The sequence below is a fragment of the Lonchura striata genome, chromosome 1A (genome assembly GCF_050655825.1).
Source record: "Lonchura striata isolate lonStrDom1 chromosome 1A, ASM5065582v1, whole genome shotgun sequence".
Taxonomy (NCBI): domain Eukaryota; kingdom Metazoa; phylum Chordata; class Aves; order Passeriformes; family Estrildidae; genus Lonchura; species Lonchura striata.
In genome coordinates, this window is record NC_140741.1 from 65,795,993 (window position 1) to 65,820,876 (window position 24,884).

The 24,884-nt window shown below is 35.6% G+C and overlaps 1 protein-coding gene across 2 annotated transcripts in view; it reads left to right on the forward strand.

Moving 5' to 3' along the window:
* LOC110469766 (guanine nucleotide-binding protein G(i) subunit alpha-1) overlaps positions 1-18,977 on the forward strand; it is a 33,405-nt gene extending 14,428 nt beyond the window's left edge. Inside the window, exons 2-9 of one of the 2 annotated variants that reach the window (XM_085568372.1) lie at positions 4,969-5,011; positions 5,090-5,231; positions 9,698-9,855; positions 11,350-11,478; positions 14,505-14,634; positions 15,842-15,995; positions 16,860-17,074; positions 17,178-18,977. In XM_085568372.1, coding sequence (XP_085424498.1) covers positions 4,969-5,011; positions 5,090-5,231; positions 9,698-9,855; positions 11,350-11,478; positions 14,505-14,634; positions 15,842-15,995; positions 16,860-17,050 — 947 coding nt within the window. In that variant the 3' untranslated portion in view covers positions 17,051-17,074; positions 17,178-18,977. Of the gene's footprint in view, positions 1-4,968; positions 5,012-5,089; positions 5,232-9,697; positions 9,856-11,349; positions 11,479-14,504; positions 14,635-15,841; positions 15,996-16,859 lie in introns of both variants that reach the window. The other variant, XM_021528835.4, reaches the window with a different exon arrangement.
* Positions 18,978-24,884: the final 5,907 nt, after the last annotated feature.

The following is a 24,884-nucleotide window of genomic DNA, read 5'->3' on the forward strand; positions in this document are numbered from 1 at the left end:
CTACCTGCTTTCTGGCAAGCAGGTGTAAGAAGAGTATTAGATTTAATTCAAGTTATATTCTTACTCAAATATGTGAAGAAAAGTTATAAAATTCTTTAAATTAGATTTTTGTAGATTGTGTTGCCTTCTTTTTGAGGAGCACATGAAGAACATAAAGCGTGCAAGAGGAAGAAAGGACTAATCAGTTATTAAAACTTCCATTAATGAAATGATGTAACAGTCAACTTAAAATTTCCGTTTGAAAGTAAACAAACAAAAAATGCCCACTACTCTTTTAAATTCAGAAATAACATGCTGCTGTTCTTCTAGTCTAAGCAGAACTGTCATGTCTTTTAAATAATATTTCTATTATAAATAAATTGTAACAGAGCCAGCAAGACTGTTCAGATTATTGACAGTAGTGATCTAAAATCAAGTATCACACTTAAATAGTGAGCAATGAATAGCACCATTTGCTAGATGTTTGAGGAATATTCAATCACATATCTCTAAATTTAGGTAGTATTTGGTTGTGACAGTATAGCTAGCTCTGGCATTTTACATGCAGCTGTCACATGTAATATTTAATACTGCTTGCTTCTGTCTAAAACTTTTTTAACCTGAGTTCTCATTTTGCTGTTTGGGCAACTTATTTATGCTGAGATAAAGGAGGGAATTTTACAAAGTATATCTGTTAGAAGACCTGGCAGAGTTCTGCATTCAGGAGTGCAAAATTAACGAATTTCCTTTCAGTACGGTGCAATGAATAAGGTTAAATTTTCCTGTTTACTTTTCAAAGATTATTAGGAATGCTGAAGTCATTTCAGTGTGCTGTTAAAGGAAAAACCCAAACCAAACAACCATTTCTGTTTTCCATTAAATACCATAGGGGAATGCACCTTCCGGGAACTCACTGCTGATGTTAGGTATTCTGTAATAAATGACTTAATTGTTATTTACATGTATTATGGGTGTTTGTGGTTGTTACTGAGAATGTTTTTATGATAATTGTAGGTATTTGGTACATGTGGATTCTAACACCTTAGAGAAACATATATATCTGACTCAAAAAATGGAGTACAAAGAGTATGATAAAAATGGAGTACAAAGTGTAATTAGATATTTATTCTGTAACTAGCCCTGATATTGACATTCTTGGTTAGTTAAATGTGATAAATTTTTAACAGAACATTTTATGAGTTTATGTAAATTAAATGCTGTAGTATATTTCTTAATATCTCTAAAATTGCTGTTCAATGTAGGGAATATACCATCTTCAAATTATTTGAATAACTATTAATCCAAAGCAATATAGTAATCTCATTAATAAAGCTAATCTTTAAACTTGTGTCATCTTTTGTGCTTAAGTGCATAATTAGCTATTTTGAGATTATTTGGTTTATAAGTGCTTCAGGTGTGTAAATAACATCTGACTTTCATACTGGCGTCTGATTTCTGTTTATTAATGCACTTCCATGGCCAGATTTTTAGATTCTTGGGAACTATTGCTGCTCTATAAAGACACTTGCAAATTTATAAAGATCTAAGTCTTTTGCTTTGACATGAGCTAAAGATGGCATTAAGCAATCTAGTTTGATGCTGACAGGCCTGCTCTATTCCTCTGAGCTCAATGTCTCCTCTAGGTTCCTTCTAGCACTCCTTCTGTGGTGTTGGAGGAAGAGAGGTGTAACTACATCAGGAGCAGTGCTGGGGAGAAGGTGGGACAACCTTTGGCAGCCAATCTGAAATTGGGCTGAGCCTGTCCTGAAGCTACATATTTGGTTTAATAAGAGGGATATCCTAAAAGCATCACTTTATAGTGTATAAGTATAGAAATACTCTGTTCTATAGAAATTAAATACTTGAGTTGGAAGAAACCTCTTAGAGGCTTAGGCCTTGGCTCAAAGCCAGGCTAACATCAAAATAGAGAAGGCTGAGCAGAGCCTTGTCCAGTTGAATTTTGGAAGATCTCCAAGGCCAAGTTTCTACTTCCTCTGCAGGCAGTACAACCTCTTCATGAACAGGTTCCCTGCACCTCCTTCCCCTGTCTCTCTGAAACTGGCTGTGCGAGAGGTTCTTAATTGCCTCATATCTCTTTGTTGTGTAGGTCTAACAAGTTTACTTCTGCTTTAAGCTGTCTTAAGTGGATGTTATGGAAAGGACAGAAATATACAGACATCCAACCTTTTCTCCCCACACCAATCTTTCTAGGATTAAAATGCCCAGTTCCTTGTAGCTTTTCCTTGAATGTTATGTACCCTCTAAACAACTAAGTGACCTTCAACTAATTGTTTTTTGTCTGTCTCATTTACTGGATGCTGAGGGGGGAGTATTGTATACAGTACTTGGATACAGCATAATGAATGCTGACTGCTGGGGAATAACAGTGTCTTTTGACTTGTCTGCACAAATGCCACTGCAACAGTGCAAGCTGTTGGCCAGGGTCAACCCAAACACCTACACAGTTGTGTGATCACTCTTCTCTCCCTTGGGATAAGGAAAAAGTAGAAGGAAGGTAAGAAGATACATGGATCAAGATTATGTTTTAGTAGGGAAAGCCATGGTTTGCACACACTAGCAGAGCAAAGAGCAGAATGAATTCTTTCCTTCTCACTGGAAGGCAGGTGTTTGGCCAATTCCTGGAAAGCAGGAACTTGGCATGCATAATGGTTGTGTGGAAAGAATCACAGAATCATTTAGTTTGGAAAAAGCTTATAACATCATTGTCTCCAGACGTTAACCCAGCACTGCCAAGCCCATCACTAAGCCATGTCCTTAGGTTGCAGAGATAGTTTTTAAATACCTCCAGGGATGGTGAGTCCACCACTTCCCTGGGCAGCCAGTTTCAATGATTGGCAGTTCTCTTGATGAAGACCTTTTTCCTAGTAGCCAGTTTTAACCTCTCCTGGTTGCAACCTGAGGCTCTTTACTATTGTCCTATCACTTATTACCTGTGAGAAGAGACTGACCCTACCTGGCTAAAACCTTCTTTTAAGGTAGTTGCAGAGTGTTGAGGTCTCCCCTGAGCCTCTTGTTCTCCAGGCTAAAAAACCCTAGTTCCCTGAGCTGCTCCTTATATGAATTATGTCCCAGACCCTTCACTATAACCACACTTGCAAAGGTTATAACAAAAAAGGGTTCAAACACTGTAACAAGAAATTACTACCCCTCTTCCTTCCTTCCTTACCTGAGTTTTTACTGCTGCTTGTCCACACCCAGCCTGCTCACTAGGGCTGGGGCCATTGTGGAAAAGGGAAAATACTTTGATGCTGTGCATGCATTTTTCAGCTGTAAGAGAACCATCACTTTCTCTTACTAATGAATGTTACTAGTGCTGGTTTAGCTACAAACATGAAGTGCAGCACCATAAGGGCTACTGTGAAGAGAGTTAACTTTGTCCTAGACAGACCCAGTGCAGCAGCTTGGATTGTGACTCACCTTAACCCTAATCAACAAGGCCCCACTGTGGACTCTGCAGTTTCTTGAGCCCCACAGTTTTCCTAACCCATTAGTCCCAAATTATATGTGTTGGATGTGTTACTCTGTGCCACTTGCAGGACTTCATGATTGTCTGTGTTCTGAGATTCTTCAGCTCAGTCCTCTAGTGTGTTAAGGAGACCCTCTGAGTAGCACTTCTGTTATCTAACACTGACCAGCACTTCCTGGCCTCCCAGGCTCATGTCAGCTGGAACCTTGATGTCAATGCATTCTACCTTTACTTTCAGGTCATTGGTGAAGGTGCTAAACTGTGCTAGCCAGTGTTGTCTCGTGGAGACTTCATAAATGCCTTCCAGTTAAATGTTTGAACCCTTAACACAAGCCTTTAAGTGTGGTTGTCTAGGCAGATTTTCAGATACCCTGAAGCTGGTATTTGTCCAGCTTGGTACAAGGGCTGCCATGGAAGGTGGCATTGGAAGCCTTAATAGAGTCAGAGTAAATTACATCTGTTCATGTTCTTCACCCCAAAACTCCTTACTATGGGCAGTTTGTACTTTGTAAACCTGTGTTCGCACATCTCAATAACCTTTATTCTGTCTAAGATGAGCTTGACTGTAATGCATCAGGTTTTGCCCTTTTTTTGGAGACAAATAAGTACAGCCTTTATCAGTGCCTTTCTGTGGTCAGAGTTTTCTTTAGTTATATTGGAATTGGACAGTGGGTGATCTCTTTGCATTAGAAATACCTGTAGACTGTATGAAGATTGTACTCACTTCTGCAAAGCTATATTGAGAAGAGAGGGAGAATTCAGCACAAGTCACAGAAAAACTGGGAGTGTATTATCTAAAGGGATTAGACCACAGCTGTAAGAGTTCCACATATTTTTAGAGTAAGAAGCAGATGAAAGATAGATTGTTGAGACAGCAAAAACTGCATATTTTTCCCTGTCTGTTGACAGATACTATTTTCTTAAGCTTTGTATTTTAACATAGCTTTTTGTTTTGTTGTTAAGCACTTAAAATTATATCAGGTTGACTGGCAAACCTTATGCCATCAGTTCTAACAAAAAGTAGGCTGTCTGTTGGTTTATTCATGCAAGGGTCAAAAGACAGTTACAAGGACTAAAGCCTTAAAGAATTTTAATGTGTTCCTTTGCAATTTCGGAAGACCATTAATACAGTGTGAAGGATGGATTTTGGTTAGGTTTTGATTAAAAAGATGGAGGACTTAAGCTTTAGATCCCTTTGAAGTTGAGCAACTATCACCTGTTCTCATTAGAAACACCATCAGGCAGTGTAAAGATTATGCTCACTTCTGTAAAAGAAAAGACTTTTTAGAACTGAGATTTGTTCTTAAAATGGCTTGATTTTAAAACTTCCAGGTGAAGGTGCATTTTTTATTAAAAATCAATTTGCAACATGTTCAACATGTTGTAACCTGTTGGAGGTTGGAGGTTTTTATATTGGTTAGATATATGAAGTGTAGAATCAAAATGTATTTTCAGAGATTAGTAAATGCCTAATGGTGAATTTTCACACATTTATTTTTCAGGAGCTGGTGAATCGGGGAAAAGCACAATTGTCAAGCAAATGAAGTAAGTGTGGTGAAATACTGTGATAGAGAAATATTTTTTAATTTGAATAGAGAATTTATTATTTTTTTTCTTCCACAGGATTATCCATGAAGCTGGTTATTCAGAAGAAGAATGTAAACAGTACAAAGCTGTTGTCTACAGTAACACCATACAGTCTATTATTGCTATAATTCGAGCAATGGGGAGGTTGAAGATAGACTTTGGTGATCCCATCAGGGCTGTGAGTATTAAGTACACACACAGACATACAGCTGAAATCTCCATATTATTTCCTTCAGAAATCCTTGTGTGATACAGTGTTTAATAGCTAAATGCCTTTGGTGACATTTGGTCACACACAAGGTGACCTGTAGAGCAGTCAGCCCTGGGTTGATTCACAACTATTTGGTTTAGATGCCATTTTCTGAATTCTGTCTAAATTTGCAGAACTAAGCATCTGAATCTTAAGGAGTCATGATAGTCATGTCTCTATTTGTATGGACTTGTATGCTACTAGGAAGGTAATTTAGGTTAGACATCTTAAAAAAATACTGCTTAAATAGGAAGGCATTTCGCTACTTCTGCACTGTACTGCCTCCACTTCTCTATTAGGTCATAGACATAGCAATGCCAGTAACACTGCCAGCCTCTGAGCTGCATCCTGTTTCATACTGATTTCCAGTGTTGAGGATCTTTATTTTTCTCAAAGAGATGTGAGTATGGACCTATTGCTGGGATCTCAATTTTTAATGATATTAATCCTGGGATTTTTCCCCAGAAATGAGACCTTTTCTTGTCTCAGCTTTTTCAAATGTATGGCTTTTCTGTACATTTTTCATCTTATTTTATCTAATCTCTGAGTTTATTTGCCATCCCACCAATTGGTTTTGATCTTGTGCTCTTACCTATGGTGAACCTGATGACATCCACATCTGGTCAGGCAGGGAGATGTTTGGAATATCTCTTTAAAATGCTCAGTTTACATCTTTTTGCTTGTTCTCTCATTGCAAGACTCTATACAGTCTGTTCTGCAGTGCTGGAATTGATCCCCAGAGTTGTTAGTCTGAACAGCAGTTAAACTTGGTTCAGGATGTATGCTTTTATCTCCTCCCCACGGAAATCAGTCACAGTGCAAAATGCTCTACAGTACTGCTTTGGAAGCCAGAACTTGCCACGTTGTGGCTGTCTCACAGGAAAGGTGGAGGAAGGATTTTGTTGTTCATTAACATGTTTATAAGTATATGTAAAGTAGTCAGGAATATTTTGTCATAAGTTTTTTCCATCCCTTTAAGGTGGAATTAGAGTTTGGGAGGAGAGGAGGGCTTTTAAAAGTAATAAACAGTATGCAGATACTTCATTCTTGACAGTCTTCAAGATTTTATTGGTTGTTTGAAAAGCAGTTTATAAATGTTAGACAGTATTCATTCAGTAACCTTGTGAAATGCAATATGTATGGTTGTCATAAGGAAGATGTTTGTAAAATTATGTATAGTGAGTCAAAGTTGTATCTGAAGTCCAAATCTGATTGACAGCCAGTTATGGCCATTATTTTATGTACATATGTTAATTCTACCTGATGTCTCTTCAGTTGCAAGCATAACTAGTAAAAGCTTCCATTTCACTGGTTATTCCTCTCAACATTTGCTCTCATGTTTGCTGTAGTCTGCCCTTGAGACCAAAGTCTTCCAAAGCAACACTATTTCAGTACGTGTTAGTTCAGTGTTTGTGCAGGCCTCTCTGGAGTCTGGCAGTTGGTGCTGGAAAGAGGCAGATGGTAGACTTGTGTTACTGAGTGCGTAGTAAGAGAAAATGGAGGAGGAGTAAATTTAGGTGTTAGCACATAAAATGACTAACAAGAAGATTTTGAGGGCTGTGTTATTATATATGATGTCAGTTTGAAGTCATCTGAGTTTCTCGACTTCAGAGCTGTATAAATGATGAGGCAAACTTGTGTCAGAAACAATCTTAAAATAGCTGTCCAGCCCTTTGTACTTAGTCAGGTCTTGGTGGTCCAAACATTTTTTTTTTTTTCAGAGGAACATTGCTGTGGAACATTAGCATTAGATGTTAGTTAGTAGTAGTATGTTCGTACCTTAATTACTTTTAATTTTGTTTTAATTTTGTTTTAATTTTGTGGTCTTTTGCAGAAAAAAATAGCTCAAAATTGTAACTCTTGGTATAAACTGTTACATTCAGATAATTTTTCTTAAATTTCTGAGATGAATTTCTGATGGTTTTGCCCTAAATAGGGTCAGGTTCCTTTGAAAATCACATACTCTTATTTCTGTCATAAGACTAATGGTAGAGCAGTGAGTTGAATGTTCTCTTTTTTCAAGTTGTTGAATTAAGGGAACACAGATAACACCACCAGGTCATTTGTAAATCTGATCTATCTTCCTTTGTGCTACAGGACAGTTTAAGTAGGAACCGTGTTTTGAGAAGCATTTAGCGAATGTGCTTCAAATGACTATGGACCACTTTCTGCATGTGAGACTTGCACTACTTGGAGAGATTATTAAATTGGTTATTTTACATTACCTTATCTATAGAATCTGGTTTAAAAAGTGACACCTGTAGAGGAAGTTGCCCTATTTCAGTATAACTAAAGGAAAGTATCTAGCATTGATGAATAATTAAAATAGAACTCGATCATTGCATACTGTCTCACTTGTAGTGTCTGTGGTAGTTGCCATTTTAGCAAGAGGAAGAAGGGGTAACAGAGACCATTTTTAATTTTAATGTTTGGTCTTTTAAAAAGCTGAAATCAATTTACTTATTCTACCTTCCATTTCCCCACTCCCCTGTTTGAGAGCATGTAGAGATATATGCAAGTCAAACCATCTTAGGTAAAAAATGTCATCATCTTTTGTGACTAAACTGTCCGTTTCTAAGCTGTTTCCATCATGTGTATTAATAGATTGTCTCTTCTTAAAGATTTGCTGCTTTTGTGAGTTGTAGGTCCTTGCAGTTGCATCCACAAACAGTATTCAAGATCAGAACTGTCATTCAGTTTCTTTTATGCAGGCATAGTGTTCAAATTAAAGCCCCTGAAATCCAACCCTTTGATCTTTACAGCTCTGGGGTTTATATGTAATTATTAGTACAATCTGTTAAATTTTAATTGTTTGTCCACAGTTCATTCTGTTTATGTATAGTAATCAGTATTTTTGTCTGATGAATGCTCTTTTAGATTTCTACCTACTCTAGCTTTCAAAAGACACTTTCAACTATACATCAACAACCTGTTCTTCATATGTATACTTAAAAATACATATATATGTGTATATATATATATATATATATATATATATATATATATATATATGCTTAAATCTCTTCAAGTTTGGCTTGAGTTCACTGAACTGCAAGCCTTTCATTTTCAGCCTCTGAAATTCAGTGTTACCCAATCCATCCAAACAATTTCCCTGTTAGCTCACACAACCTTTGATTATTTAAGTCTACAGTGGACAGTATTTTTAGAACAATCTCTGCTTTCTGTGCTTATCTTGCAAATGTTTTTTTTTCCTACAGCTTTGTGTTGGAACAGCAAAGTGACAGATTTTTCTATAGATTTGCATATTTGTCTTCACTTGCATTTTGTGAGAATAACGTTATATGTTGCCTTTTTAAATCCTCCTTTTTCTTGAAACACTTTCAGTTCCCAGCTGACATGTCTGAGTCTCCCTTTTCTCCTTCCTCCTTTCCAGTTTCATTGTTCTCTTTCTTTTAATTACTGGACAAACAGTACATGCTGTGGGTAGTTGTTACAGGCTGATTTTCCTGGCTGACATACCTTGGCATTGGATCATGTTCAGCTAATAACCAAGGTCAAGCAGCTACTCCCAGGAGAATACTAATGTGTATCTTCCCTATACCCATCTGCTGTCTTTCCTTCAGTGCCTTACAGGTCTAAATTTAATAGAAATACTTCAGAAAATAAAACACTAAGTTTTGTTGCTCAGTCAAAGTTGGATGTTGCTGGTCAGCTGGTCAAATGTTGATAAAAGGAGAATGGTGGATTTACATCATGTACTCCATTAGCCTCACTCTCAAATCTAGTTATTATATATAGTTTTAAAATCCAGTATTTACTCTTAAAAATCTTGATATTTGCTTGATATTGCATTACCAAGAGAACTTGGTCTCTGTAGAATAATTGAGGCAATGGATATTTGTAGCTGATTGATCTGGAAAGGTTTTTAAAAGTGTTTTTCAATTCCTGATGCATGATTTGGGAATAAGTAATTATTTGTCACTTTCAAAGTAGTGTAATTAATTAAAATTAAGCATTTAATGTGTTTTCTTCAGTTGTTCAAGATACAGCTACCCTTCTGAAGAGTCTAGTTTGTATTGTAACCATTTTATCCAGTATTTGGTATTTTATGAGTAAATATGGTTAACTTTAGGTTTGAGCACAAAATACGTTACTACTCCTGTTTATAAAAACTTTGCTCAACTTATAAACAGACCAGAAGCTTTGTCAGCTAATGATAAATTCAATTACTAGATTTATTCTGTTGTTGAAAAATGTGGGAATTAATATCCAATGCAGAACACTAAAATAAATTATTTTCTTTCACATTTTTTGTTTGGTTACATTTGCATTTACCAGGTTAAGTAATGCATTTGCTGAATCTAGTTCTTAGGTGATAATACTTCTGTTGTATTTCTCAATATTTCTCTCTTCACCCTGTTTACATCCTAAAGGATGATGCTCGTCAACTCTTTGTATTGGCTGGAGCAGCAGAAGAAGGATTTATGACTTCAGAGCTTGCGGGAGTTATCAAGAGATTGTGGAAAGACACTGGGGTTCAAGCCTGTTTCAACAGATCTCGGGAATACCAGCTCAATGACTCTGCTGCCTAGTAAGTGCACTGTGACAGACAAAATTCTCTTTGCCTTCTAACTAGTAGCTAAAGCAGTATGAGGTGTGATGTTTTGACAAATTCTGCTCCCACGTAGATGGAAACCACAGAAGTAACTGGACAAAGATAGTGTCTGCTTGGGTCAAAGCGCTGCAGCAAAACTTTGAGGTTGGAAAGGAAAATACATAGTGGAATTATGAACTTGTCATGTTCTGACCACATGTTTCATTCTCTTATAGAAGACAAAGATTGATTTAAGGTGCTTTAATAGGTTTTCTATTACAAAAGCATGACTGAAGTACCTTTTTAGTATCTGAATGTGTCCAAAAAATGTGATTACATGATTTGTATTACCAAGGATACTACTTTCTTTTGTAATAGTTTTTTCCTATTTCGACATTACTGTGTTTTCATTGTTAATTAATGGTCTCTATTGGAAATGTGTTGACCCAAGAAACAATTAGAATGTATCCTTTATGCTAGGGCAGTTAAGTAAGAGAACAGAACATTAAGAAACTAGAAAGGCAAAAATAAGATGCTGTGGCAGTAAGTAACTGTAAGTCAGTAAAGGAAAAGAGTCCACTGAAGGAAATACAAGATAGTAAAGAGGGGCAATAGCAGTGATACTGCCTTGTAGTGCAATTTTTTTATGATTCTGAAGTATTTTGTAGCACTTGAAGTTGTTTCTCAGTTGTATAAACTTTTCTATATGGAACAGTGATTTGGAGATTCACATACTGTCCTGTGCTAACCTTCTGTGGACTTATTTTGTTGTTTTAGACAACTGTGACTGAAGTTTCATAAGAAAACTGTTCTTCTGGCCATATAAATATATATCTGTAAGATTGTTAACTTCTTGTTACAGAGAAAATAGAACACAATGTCTTCCCTATTTACTATGGGAAAAGTACAAGTAAGAGCTGTATAGTGTTTTGGAAACACTGGACATTGCAAGGAGTTTGGCAGTGAAAGCATACTAATTGTAAAAGATACATGCAATTAGGAATTCTCAGTAGAAAGTTAATTGTTATGTATTAGGCATTTTCTTAGATACGTTAATTCTGGCCAAAACACCAAGTTATTCTTTTCATGTCTGTTATTGAATAGAGTGATTTTGGGCTTTATTTATGGTTCAAAGTAACCCGCAGTTCAGTAGGTTGCAAAGATGAAGAAATTGTAATTAGTGCCAATAACATGGATGTTTATGGAACTATGTTTGCATTTCAGAATTTCTAAAGAAGAATTCTTTGAAATGGAATAAATTGCTTAAGTTTCCTTTCATCTAGGATGAAATAGTGTTGTGCTTCAAAAGCTTATTGTGGAAAATAAGCTTTGGGAATTTGAGTAGAATACTGTGTCTTGTGTCTCAGAGAAAACTATCTTATAAAATTCAAGGACAGTGTAATGAATGGACTTAAAACTTTTGTAATTATTTGCAATTATTTTGTTGCTGTTTTATGAATAACTGAAAGCAGTGTTTATTTTTACCTTTAGTTACTTGAATGACTTGGACAGGATAGCACAAACCAGCTACATTCCAACTCAACAGGATGTTCTCAGAACAAGAGTGAAAACTACAGGAATAGTGGAAACTCACTTTACTTTCAAGGATCTTCATTTTAAGTATGTAACTCATGCTGCATGGTTATCTGTCCTGCAAAATTATGGAATATGGCATTCAATGGTGTAATTTAACAAATTTGTCTAACCACAAGTTTGATTATTTCCCCCCACTTTTTATGAAAAAAAAAAAAAAAATTCTTATGCTTGACTGAGTTTTTGGAAGGCATGTGAGAGTTGTTGGAGCTCCAATAAATGTTTTTGTTACATTGAAAATGTTTTGTAAGGATACTTTTGATATAAATTAAATCTCAAAACAAACTATTGCATTTTCTGCCATGTTAAATAGCTGTTCTATTGGATTCCTGTTTTAAATTCTGTTGGAGAACTGGAAGCTTATAAGAGTTTACTAGTTTTGTATGAAAGAGTAAATCCATTTTCCCAAAGAGGTGAATTCAAATATGTCCTATACTTCAAAGTAGTATTTTAGAGATGAAAGAATGTGACTTATGTTTTCTGTGGTGTGAGATTTAGAAAATAATGATAATATTCTGAGCATTTTATGTCTAAAGACATAGAATCAAAGAATTTTTTGGGTTGGAAGGGACCTTAAAGATCATCTAGTTCTAACCCCATTGCAGTGGGCAGGGACACCTGCCACTTGACCAGTTTGCTCAAGGATCCATCCAACCTGGCCTTGAACTCTTACTGGGATGGGGTATCCATAACTTCCCTTGGATAACTTGTTCCAGTGCCTCACCACCCCCACAATAAAGGATTTCTAATACCTGATCTAAACCTACTCTTTCACTTTGAGCTCGTTCCCCCTTCTCCTCTCACACTATGCTCTTATAAAAAGTTTGTCCTGATGCACGTCCTGATGCATTCAATGTGAAAACACAAGATAGTGTTAACCATCAGCAGACTCTACCTCCTACTGGTGAGGAAGAATGAGAAGAAAACAGTAAAACACACTCAAAATATGGATTTAGATTCTGCAGAAATTGTTCAGTATGTCTGTATTATAATTTGCTTAGTATCTTCATGGAAAATATTTTTTTTCAAGGAAATGCATGGCAAACACTGAAATATGGATATTTCAGGATAATCAATACTGTGGAAATCTGTTTTGTTTCCTTGTTTTAGCATTTAAGAATACAAAATTTGTATTCATCCACAAAAGAATAAATGGTAATGAATCTCTTGCAAACCTAGAAGGAGTAATCCTTAGCCCAGCCTGAATAGAAAACTTCAATATTCTCAGGACTTCTCCATCTTTTCACTTACTTTCCAATGTTTCTTGTTTCCTGCTGGGAAACAAGATGGGTCCAGTCTCTATGGATTATTGGGACTGTTACAAGGACCATATGGTTACACTTCTGTAAAATGTGTCTTTGAGCCAGGCCTGTGGAATTGTTTAGCTGTAGTGTTGTACATTCAAACACCTGTACCTGTGCCTTAGGCAATAGACTTAATGAGTTATTGTGAGGGCTTGAAGTACTTTTACATAACCTTGAAATGAACTTTTAAGATCAGCCAAACACATGAAAGGCTTGATTATACTAAGACAAGGGTACATAAGTATGACTTGCTGCACAGGATCAGTTTTTTGGTTTTCTTTCCTGTTCTGCTGTGTGTGTAGATTCCTTCAGGTTGGGCCTCAATTCAGGCTTCTCTATAAAGCAATTCACATGGCTTTGATTATTGATTCAATCCAAATTAAAAATAGCAAGTTATCTTCATCCTGTTTCTATAGCCTAGTCCGAAGGTTGAGTCTGATTATTTACTACTTTTATGTTCAAAGAACACTTTTTTTGTAGAAGCGTTAATTCTTACGGAAAATCAGGTCTCAGTATAAAGTTACAAAGCATAGCATTAGAATTGACAGAAGTAATTACTAAGATTTAAGGGATTAATTAGTAAGATACAGTACAAAATACTTTATTAAATATATATTCTTTATATATATATTCTTTGTGTACAGCTATTGCTAGTTATTTGAGAACTAAGTAGTAGGTGGCTAGCTCACATTTGTGTAGAGTGATTGCCAAAGACTTCCCTTCAAAGCTTTTTTGAAGGTAAAGAGACCCTCTAAGGAATCCTTAGGAATTATCTTTCAAGTGTTTTTGACATGACATTATCAGAGTGTAGAACATTAAAAGGGCACGAGCATTGTTACTTCTGCAGTAGTTTGCCAAGTAGAAGACCTTGTTAGAGGTTACAGTGCTTCTGACAATTTTCCTTGAGAAAGCAAAGGGTCTTTCTTTTTCTTCTAATTTGTTTCCTTCTCTACTTACTTTTACTGTGGTTTTTTTTTTTTTCAAATTAAAACCTAGCAACTTGGAACACTTGACGATATCTAAAAATAACAACTGTAATTGAATCCCTTCAAGTGCAATTTACAGTGTTTGTGTAGTGCACTAAGATTAAATGGGTAGGGTTTTTTACCTGCCCCATACTTGCAACCTTACAACTCAGGGAAAACAGGAAAGGGGGTTAATAAAAAACACTAGTCATCTTCAGTAAATGTCATATGTGAAACTTAATTGCATTTCAAAAAATGCATTTATTGGAGGGAAAGTAAGGGTTATTTTTACTATGTAGTGCTTATTTTGTCTTCTAAGATAATGGCTTTAAAATATCCCATTTAAACATTGCCAATTGAAGAACAGACTAAAGTTGTAATTTGACTTAGAAGAGAGAGGAGCTAAACCTCACCAGGACTGACAGTCCACATTGTTGATCAGTATCTTTTATTATGGTTGACTTTTTAGTAAAGTTAACTGTATATTTTTATTTTATACAGAGTACAATTAACTTTGTTAATGAAGTATAATATTGTGAATAGTTGGTTTTGTTTCTCTTTCATCTCATATTTCCTCATGTTCTCTAAAATGTATAGGAAGACTTTCAAAGCTTTATCAAAATTGCGGTTTATATTGAGAAAATACAAGATACAGAGTTTTTTGCCTTCTTTTTAAGATGTTGTTCTCAGACTTACACAGCTGCTAATTGCAGGTTTTGTCAATTAATATTCAGAAAGCTAAAAATTCCAAAGTTCATTCACTGCTTTTTACTCTGTTTTGCAGAATGTTTGATGTTGGAGGCCAAAGATCAGAGCGGAAGAAGTGGATTCATTGTTTTGAGGGTGTTACAGCAATTATTTTTTGTGTGGCACTGAGTGATTATGACTTGGTCTTGGCTGAAGATGAGGAAATGGCAAGTACCATAAAGTTGAAGAAAGGAATAGTTGTTGGACAGAAACTAAGCTTTGAATGAAAGCTATAAATGGGTCTTTTGAAGTATTATTGCTTTGTAAGATGTATGGAGTTTGTGCAAAAGGTCTCAGTGAAATGGTGATAGAATTCATGCTTTTGGGTTCCAAAGTACTTCCTTATATTTTCATAAGGAATACTAAGAGATAAGTATTCTTTTAGCTACACTTTTCATGTTTTAAAGGAAGGATAGATTAATAAGGATACACTGTCGGTAATACTCATTTTTGTCTCTTTATGGATGCTAGAAGTACGTAGTAAGAAATTTTTTTACTTACCTGAATCTGCTCTACTATATTTTGTTTTTCTTTCCTTCCTCAGTCTTCAGTTTTTGTTTCTTTCTAAATGTGTTTCTCCAATCTCGTCTTAGTTGCAGAAATGTTTCTCTTACTTTTTCTTTCCAACACCCTGAGCTCCTTTCTCCTCTTTCAAGAGTTTACTTCTTCCGTGTCACTGTGCACAGGGTGCATTTCACTATCTTGAGTGGTCTGAAGTGATGCTTACCTCTGTATGTGAATCATTAACAGACTCTTATGCTTTTCCTTGTGTTCTGCAACTTTCTATAAAATATAATTTGGGGAGGAAAGAGAACTAAGAAAACCTTTCAAGTCAAATATAGTGTCAAAGAAGGTCATAGCTAGCATCCTGCTACTTAAATGACTGGAACTTGGCCAAAGTACTTACATGTTGGATAATTTTTCTACAGCATTAAATGTTATGGTAAGAGTTAAAATACTTGCTTACTTGATTCTCTAGCTTTGTAGAACTTTCTTCCTTAGTCTGGAATGTCAGCTAGGTGCAGAATTTATTTTCAGTTTCCAGAAGACCTAATCAGTGTTAAGACAAATTCAGGTAACTCAGCAATTCTTATAGAATATCTGTACTGCAAAATGTCAAAACACACAAATTTCTGAAATACTGAAAATTTAAACCTGGAAATGAGAAAAAAGTAGTTGCTTAAACCCTGCTTTTGGAAGTGATCTTTGTGGTAGTCTTGGCCTCTCTGTATTTCCCTGCAGTAAAATGTGATTTTGTTTGCTAAAAACTTAGTTTTGTAACTGGTTCATTTGTAAGTAATCAAAAATATATAACCTTATATTACTATTGAAGTCTGATAAAATAGAAAGTGATGTCTTCTTTTTCAATTACAGAATCGGATGCATGAGAGCATGAAATTGTTTGACAGTATCTGCAACAATAAATGGTTCACAGACACTTCTATTATTCTATTCCTGAACAAGAAAGATCTTTTTGAAGAAAAGATCAAAAGAAGTCCCCTCACGATTTGCTACCCTGAATATGCAGGTATTGGAGGGTTGCAGATATCAAGGTTTTTATATGTGCTTTTCAATGCAAAGATCATGAGGAGTTATATAACTTTAGGCATCTAAAATTCTCTAATATGATCTAAAATTTAAGATGGGAGTTGTTTTGATAGGTAAGAAAGCAGTGCTTAAGTGTTTTTAACCAGGTGAAATAAAACTGGTCCACTGTTAGCATTTACATGTTACTGTTGCAACTGTTCAGGCTCATTTATTTACCCTGTTCTAATTTCTAAGAAAAAAGAAACTACTTTTGTACTTTGATATAAGGAGGAATTCCTGAGATGCGTGAGAGTTTTTTTTAACAGGGAGTGTACATACATATTGACATTGTGGCTTATTCAGGAAATATACAGCAAAAGAGCATTAATTCATTTAACAAGTCTTAGCATTTTTATGTATCATTTTCATTGTAACTTCAAACAGAAAATTGCATGTTGGAGGTAAAAAATTTGATACAAATGTGTATGCCAAGTGTCTTTTAACTGAGTGTGGGAAAACCTTAAAGCTTTTAAAAACATTAAAATTTAAAGCAAGTAACTTAAATGAAGGAAACAAAATATCCTAAACTAGGAAAGTGATGGGTCATTAATGACTTGTTCCTCTGGCACTGGAGTAAATGCAAAGACTATTCCTGCACCCTGGAACTGTGCTAAGTTTTTATTTCAAATGCATCCAAAAGATCCCTTCCAAGGTTTTTTTAATGGTATCTTAAAGCAATGGTGTGGAATTTCTCCTCTTCAGGTTTAGGTTAACTGTTTCCAAAGAACCCTTTGCTTCAAAGATAGTGTGCATCTTGTTCTTCCTCTTTTGGAAACCTGCTTACTGAGCAATTTTCTTCTTCCAGGGTCAAACACTTATGAAGAAGCAGCTGCGTACATTCAGTGTCAGTTTGAAGATCTGAACAAGAGGAAAGACACAAAGGAAATCTACACTCACTTCACATGTGCCACAGACACAAAAAATGTGCAGTTTGTTTTTGATGCTGTAACTGATGTCATTATTAAAAATAACCTTAAAGACTGTGGCCTCTTCTGAGAACAGACAAAAGGTTGTTAAATGGTAAATTACATGGCTGAAAACAGGACTTAAACATTTGGAATATGCCCACGCTGTGTAAAACCTGCATAGATATACTTTTAATTCTCTTTTATTTTATTTTTAGGTTTGGAGATAGACTTCGCACAATTCTAATCTGATTCTTTTCAAGGTGAAAGAAGTACAAAATGCATTGTGCTCAATGATAGATCAGTACTGTACTTGCCTGTTTTAACAGCTTTATTTATGTTTGTCTTGTAAATTTAAGTAATTAGTTAACACTGAGATGTCAGTTGATTGTATGTAAACTTACAGTTGTAGTAATGTATTTGTATAAATGTTGAACGGAATATTTTAGTAACTTGATGTCCTCTAAAACATTCCTCTAAAATTTCCATGTTTTATGAAGATACTCTTAGAGGAGACAGCCACTTTTTGCCTTTGGATTATTTAAACATCTTGTAAAATTAAATTTTCTTTTCATTTTAAGGGTGCATGCTGCCTTATTCTTTACTTTTGTTGGTAATACTGTATATGGCGTTAGCTTTTTTGATATTTAAACAGCCTCATTCACCTTCTCAGACTTAAAGAAACATAACCAATAAACTTATTTTCTGCCTTAAGTTTTGAAAAAAAAATCTTTTTTATAAATTTAGGATAAACACAAAGATTATTTTAAAATTTGAGTGAAATTCACAGTTTATGAAATCCAGGCTTGCAGTCTTTGCAGTGGAAATGTGGCAACACTGGGAATTGTTGTTTAAGAGTCAGCTACAACTGAAGCTGATGGAAATGCAAAAAGGAAGTTGTTAAAACTATTCATATCAATAAAAAAAAATTGATGCTGTGGTCTTTACTCAGTGGATTGAATGGAAAAATTAACCTTTGGGGTGTTTTAAATAGACAGCAAAGGCTGGAGTTCACAGTAATGTTTTTTCTCCTCACTTAAAACATAAATTCTTGTTCTCCTTAAACTTTTTGCTATTTTCTGGTAATAAAACTAGTTGGATAACTTAACCATAGAAAAATTGAGTTTCCCCACAAGACAAGGGAGCTCCACAGATTAAAGCAGATTCCTGTTGCATATAGCAGAATCTTCAATGTTTTGGGTAGGGTGTTTTAGTGACTTAGAAGTGCTGATTCTTTAATTTCTTCTTTAATTATAGCTTCACAGTTTCTTATAAGTTAAAGATTATTTTCTTCTGGTTATGCTTTCAATATGTGATTTGCTGTCTTAGGTACCTATCATCCATTGCCTTAGGGATAGTGCCAAAACTGATTTTTTAAATACAGTTTTTAAACAGAATAAGCTTGTAACTGTAAATAAGTTGATGGTTGTTTTAAATGTATGTTGTCATCTAGAAAACATGAACGTACCAAACCTGGAGATACAATTTTCTATAATTGTTAAAATATTTCAGGCAGCTACAGTACACCATCAAGTTCTTTGAGAAGTAAATAAGTCTTGGGGCCTGTGGCTATTTTTCTATGTTATCTTAGCATTTATGTTCTTGGAAATGTTAAAAATATTAAAGTCATTGTTTTGTTGTTTAAATTTTGATTGTGTATGTGTTTAAGTTAGGCCTCTGCTTGAGTAAAACTTACCTGCCCTTTTCATTTTTTAATGCTTTCTTTGTTAGGTACAGAATTGCTAAATGCATTTAAAATGAAAGATTAGAAAGGAGATAAGTTATTGCTGGAGGTTGTTAAATATGTTGATACATTATGAGCTCTTTCAGCAGTTATGGTAAGCAATCTGTATATCCTGGGCTGCTTTTAAGTGTGCTTTATGGTTCTGGATATGATTTTTAAATCTCACTGAACTACTTTGTGGAATTGTATTTACACCTACGTTCCAGCTGGTTTTTGTACTTAATGTAAAACAAAAATTGGGATTAATCAAACTAAATAAATCTAAATTTTGTGCCTTGCTTGAAAGAAATGTTTTTCATTAAATGTGCTGATGGAAATCTTTTTGCATCCATTCTGTGGAGGCAACTAGGTAGTAAAAATGAGAAGATAGGAAGTCAAGAGTAAACGTAAAAACTTTGTGCTAGAAGCATTAGGTTTTTTAATTAATTAATACTTTTCTTAGCACCTTCATTTGGAGAATTTTTGGAATTTTGTAACTAGTGGTTCATGAAGTATTTGTATACTAACAGAACAAAATTGTGAACTAATTTGCCTTGCTAGTCAATAGATAATCTTGTTTTTTCTGACCTGATGCATAGCCAGCAGAGGTGTTTCCTTGTAGAGGTGCTGCACTGCTAGATCAATCTTTGTCCAGAGATAAAGTTGGCTGCCTAGGCCACTGCTCTAAGAAAAGCTCCAAGCAGATTACCATGCAGTTGTGGTGAGAGCCATACACTTAATTTTCACTGCAGCCGTAATAAGGCTCCACATCTCTGTTCCATCAGGAACTGCTTCTCTGTCAGAGCACTGCAGAAAATGGAGGAAATGCTGCAGGTAGCACACCAAGGGGGATGGCCTGGGCCCTCAGCAGCCTGAGCTCTTTTCCAGTTTCCCATTCCTCTGCTTTCTTCTTGCAGAGTGTGCAGGCAAACTGCTTTCTCCAGCATGACACAAAGAAGCTCTCTCTATTACCTAAGAAATTCCTTCAGGATATTGTAAATGTACCAAATGTAAAAAACCAGACCTTTGTGGAGACTTCTCCAGTCCCGTGGTCTTGTGCACATCTGTGGTTGAAGTCTCAGTAAAATGCAGGTGTCATTAAACATGTAGTTATTTTAAGATGTTTAACAGTGTGTAAGCATGGTTTGGAAAATTTGCTATTTGGCTTCATTATGCCACCTATGGAATCTGGAGGTTAATTTGGTGTTAAATGTAGTAATCTTTCTTTAACTAAAACAAGGTCCAGGATCACAGCATGGGAACAATGTAGATTTGCTGGTTTGCTGTTTCTGGTTCCATGTAGGCAATTAGCAGCTTCATGATTTAAAGTGTACATTCAACCTTAGGGAGCAAAAGAGATCTATCTCCAGCATGCTGAACAGCACGGTTGCTGGTGTGCATTCAGAATTGGGGAAAATTAAAGGATAATTGTCTGCTTCAAATCAAGCAAAAAGGAAACCCTGCCAAGATGCTGGCTATCCTACTGTGTGAATGTGTCTTGAAGTTGTTATAGTTCATATTAGCAACTAAGATCCTGTGGGTCAAAGAGTAATGCCAGGGTTGTAAGCTTCACAGCCTTGACTATATTTCATTTTTTAAAAAGTGTAGAAGGTGCAACAAGAGTCTTTAAGCACCTATCCTTGAATAATTCATAGCCTGTGGAAGTGCACTCACGGTCGGCGAATGAGACTAGTAAAAGAGGAACTTAATCAGTCATGGACTATAAGCATTGCTTGTAGTTTTTGCAAAATTGTTGAGTTTTTGGACTCTAGATGAACAGCAATATTGAAATTTCAGTTGCATAGCTGCAAGAAAACAATTTTGTGTTTTTTATCTCTAGAGTACTTGCAAAGAAGCTGGCTTGACATAGAGGGAACCAGACCAGAGTTTTACTTAGTTATAGATATTTCCAAGTTATGAAAATATGCTGTACTTAAAAATGGCTGTTAAAATGTATTTATCAAGCTTTTTGTCCCTACTGTATTTGGAAGCAGTGCTTTGCAAATTTGGTCATGATTACATACGAGGTGCTTCTGGTTGGGCTGCTCTGCTTGTGTCTTCTTTTTTGTGGTAGTGAGAAGACTTTTGACTGTTACCTGACACAACAGAGATCGGGATTATTGAGCAGTTTATTGTAGGAGTAATTTATTTGATCTAAGGCTTAGTTAAGCTTATTCTTAAAAGTCAGTAGGGTGAGATCTATATAGGGCAGTGTAATGCTATACCATTTTTTATCATACTCCCTTCTGGGTATTAGGACAGGAAAAACTGAGCCCCCCTTGTAGAAATACATGTCTGTAGAACTGTACTTTTCTAGCGCTATGTGTCAATTCTGAAAGGAATGTCAGAGCATCTGTTACAAAAGAAAGATTTATGCATGCAAGGCTGTACTGATAAGAATGTGCTATCTGAAAATTGACTCTTAATTGCAGTGGAACAAAAGGCATTTAAAACCAAACACGTTGTCACTGGAAGTCACTGCAGCTTCACAGAACTAGCTGTTCCCAGCTACCTTAGCCTTCCTCCTTTTCTATCCTCCCACTAAGAGAAGTCTGGGGAGAGGTGGTGTCACTGTACTTTCCCTCACGGGTTGTGCTATTTGTGTTGACATCTGAGGAATGGGTACCTGTAGAATATGCTGATCTGGACTTTCTTCTGCAGATAAAGAATATGCAGATGCCTGATTCAAGATTATTATTAATATGGTAATGTGAGAATATGCAGATTGATTAGAAAATAAGTGTACTTAAAACTGCATGTGCTTGTATAGAAAAGCATGAAGAAAAGTCTAGGAAACCAGGAACCTGATCAGGTGAAGCTTTTTAGTTCTGTAGTTTACAGTTCCACAGTGATACACACATCTCAAATACTTCTTACAAGTGTCCTCCTGCCTGCAGATCAGAAGGCACTGTGAGACAGTACAGTACAATTGACTGAGAGGGAATACATTGCAAATAGAAACATACTTCTAGGTTTTCTCCATTTGTCAAAAAAATAACAGTTTTCTAGACTAAATCAAATTAATAAACCATCTATTTTGTACATAGTTTGATAATAATTTGTCTCAGGAACTATAAAATCTTCCTCTGAGAAAAAATACTGGGAGATACGGTCACAAATTTTCACTCTTCTCTGTTCCAATGTCGTGATTCTCTTGAATTATGATTAAAAAAAACCCAACCCACAAAGTCTATTCTAAAAATGCTATGAAACTGTCATCCTGAGAATGTTAAATAGCTTTGATTAAAAAAATGTTAATACTTGTCCTGTTAATACTTGTCCTGTAAATCGGGATTGCTTTAATAGATTAAAACAAAGATGAAGCTATTCCTGTTTTGATTCTATAAATCATAAACTTATAATACCTTGTCTAACTTTCAAGAGCTTTATTAAAACAGATTTTTTGTGAGAATACTATTAACTTTGACTTGATGTGAATTGCCAAAACTTATATTTCTATTCTTATTAATGAGAAATAGAGGTGAATTTATTAAAAGAACCGTGAACTATAGCTATCAACTACATGATTTAGAATGTAAAACTGAACACAACAACCAGAAGAAAAAATTACATTGTGATTTTATTGCTGTAAACATTAGAACACCTCTTGAAGATTTGAATTTGGCCAGTAGGTCTGTAAGTGAACAATGATACTTTGTTACATCCAGTTTCTAATTATAGCCTTTCTACTAATTTTTGGCATTTAGCAAAAATGTGATTTTAATCCTTCATAATTCTGGACAGATTATTGAAAATATTTTAAATTTGTTAGGGACTGCACATGGACATGAGTATGTTTGATCAAATTGTGAAGTTGTTGCATATAGATTCTGCCCATATCTTTCATAACCAAATTATGTTTGTTTGGCTTAAAAGTCATTAGTTTGCCTTGTTTTTCTACCTATTGATTTAATTGTTTGTCAAGTTCTCAGTCTTTGGCCCTCTGATTCAATACAAGGAATGGAAGAAAGTAATAAATTTTATCATCTACTGAGAAAAAAAAAATTCAAGATGTTTGTAGTCACTTGGGCATATATGAGATTAATGTTCTGGGAAAGCATTGAAGGAAATATTCAGCAATGGTCCTCACGGCTCTGTCCAACTTTTGAAGAAAGCAGCTTTGAGAGAGTGCTGTGGTATAAAGTTGTTTTTCAGTATATTCTTGCCTGCTTTTGTTGTCTGGAGCTCTAGGGAGACAGTAATGGCAAGTTATGTGCAGTTGCTCAGCTACTTATCCCTTTCCCAGGTGAGGCTGTTAATGTCTGTGTGTTAAAGGCCCACGGGATCTGATCTTCCATATATTGAGGGATGTCACCCTTGCTCCAAGTGTGACACAAGAACAGACGAGACCAAATTGCAAGAGGAAAAAAGAACATTTAATACAAAGGATTCTCCAGCATTTATAGACTGATAGGATACATTCTGCTTGATTGGCTAGTTAATAAAAATATCTCACACACTGTCCTTGAGAAGAACAGAAAAACAAGGTGGAAAAACACCACCTGCAGATTGTTTATACTAAGTTATCACATGCCTACAACTCCCTAAAAATTTTCACAAGCCACTGTGAGAAATGATTGCTATTTCTCTCTCCTTGACCAGGCTGGCATCCACAGAGGGAAAGGGTTCTGAGCTACTCAGCAAAAAGAAATGGGCAGGAGGCACTCTGATCCTCCTGGAGAGGAGACATGGAGCACCCTCCAGCAGTGAAGAGAAGTGGAGGAGCAGGAGGAGGGACACAGGTGCACTTGTGATGTCTATTAAGCTTGTATTTGAATGCCATCAGGGCTTAATACAGTTTTACAAGTAGAGATTATGTATTTGGGTGCTAATAGGAGACAGTTATTGGTATGTTGTACACTTGGAGCATCTTGTCCTATCCACATTCTCAGTCCTTCAAGATCTTCCTCTACTTAAAAGTTATGCCAGAAAGAAATGCTACTACTGCTGCAGAGTAATAGTTTGCTAGTCTTGAATGAGTTTTGTCTTCACCACCAGAAATTTTATTGTTGCAGCATTTCAAAGATGATCTGAAAGATAAATCCTGAGGTTGAGTTTTATAGTGTTTTAAATATTAAAGTGCAGAGACAGGAACAAGGTATTTTATATCACTTCATTTTTCCCCCCATAACTCTGAAATAAAGATGGATAGAGAACTCCAAGTGCTCTGTGTGAGTCTTCCCAAGACCAGTGTTGAAATATAGTGCTTCCTTGGGCTGTAAGAGAAACAGAATGAAGCATTTGTATCTCCTGTGGAATTACAGCAGAGAACTGATAGCACTTCCTGATAGCACTGGTGTTTTTAATCCAGTACACTGATAGTCGACATGCTTGGCCAAGAGGAAAAAAAATACTGGAATTGTATGAAATATGTAGGACCCTAAATTACAGGAGTACAAATGTTCAGGTCGTTCGAGGCCAAACTGTGGTGGCTGCTGCAGATGGGTTGTTTACATAAACTGGCTTTCAGAAAAGGCTTTGGAAGGAGCTACCTGTTCCATTACCTTAAAAGGACTGCAGAAAGCAATGAGCAGTCCTGCTAGAAATGCATAATTTGCTCCACTTTAATGTTCAGCTTTTTAAGTGAGTTAAAAGAGTTTCTCAAGTGATTGCCTGTCAGCTGACATGGAGTAATATATTTTCTGAGCCTTTACCAAATGTGTCGTTCATGTAATTTAAAACAACAAAACTTGTACTTTTGAGAAGTAAGGAAGGCATGATCACTAAGGAAATAATCTGCAAAATTAAAATTGCATATTAGGTAACTAAGACTTTCATTCTTCCAATAACACACACATCATCATGTTATGCCAGCATTTCAGAAACTCAATTTTTGAAATAGATCTATGCCAAGTAGTATTTCTCATTGGCATACTTTCTACAAAAGTGAGGGGATGATGGCACTAATAGTATTTTCTGTAGTCCAGTTGCAAGGATGTTCAGCTGGCTGTAGTGATGCTAAGACTCAAGCTCAGTCTGATTTTTGAATTACATTTGGCCTGCTGAAATCTGAGAAAATCCTTGTGGCATTGTGGGTAAGTGAATACTCTGAAATAGTTTTTTTTTACCTTGTCCTGTTGATTTGATTTTATTTATATGATACTGCAAAGACTAGAATCTAGGTCACAGTTACCAATACTAATAATTTGTTCCTTTGCAACAAATATGTGTATTTTTTACTAAGTAAAAGAAGTTCAGCAGA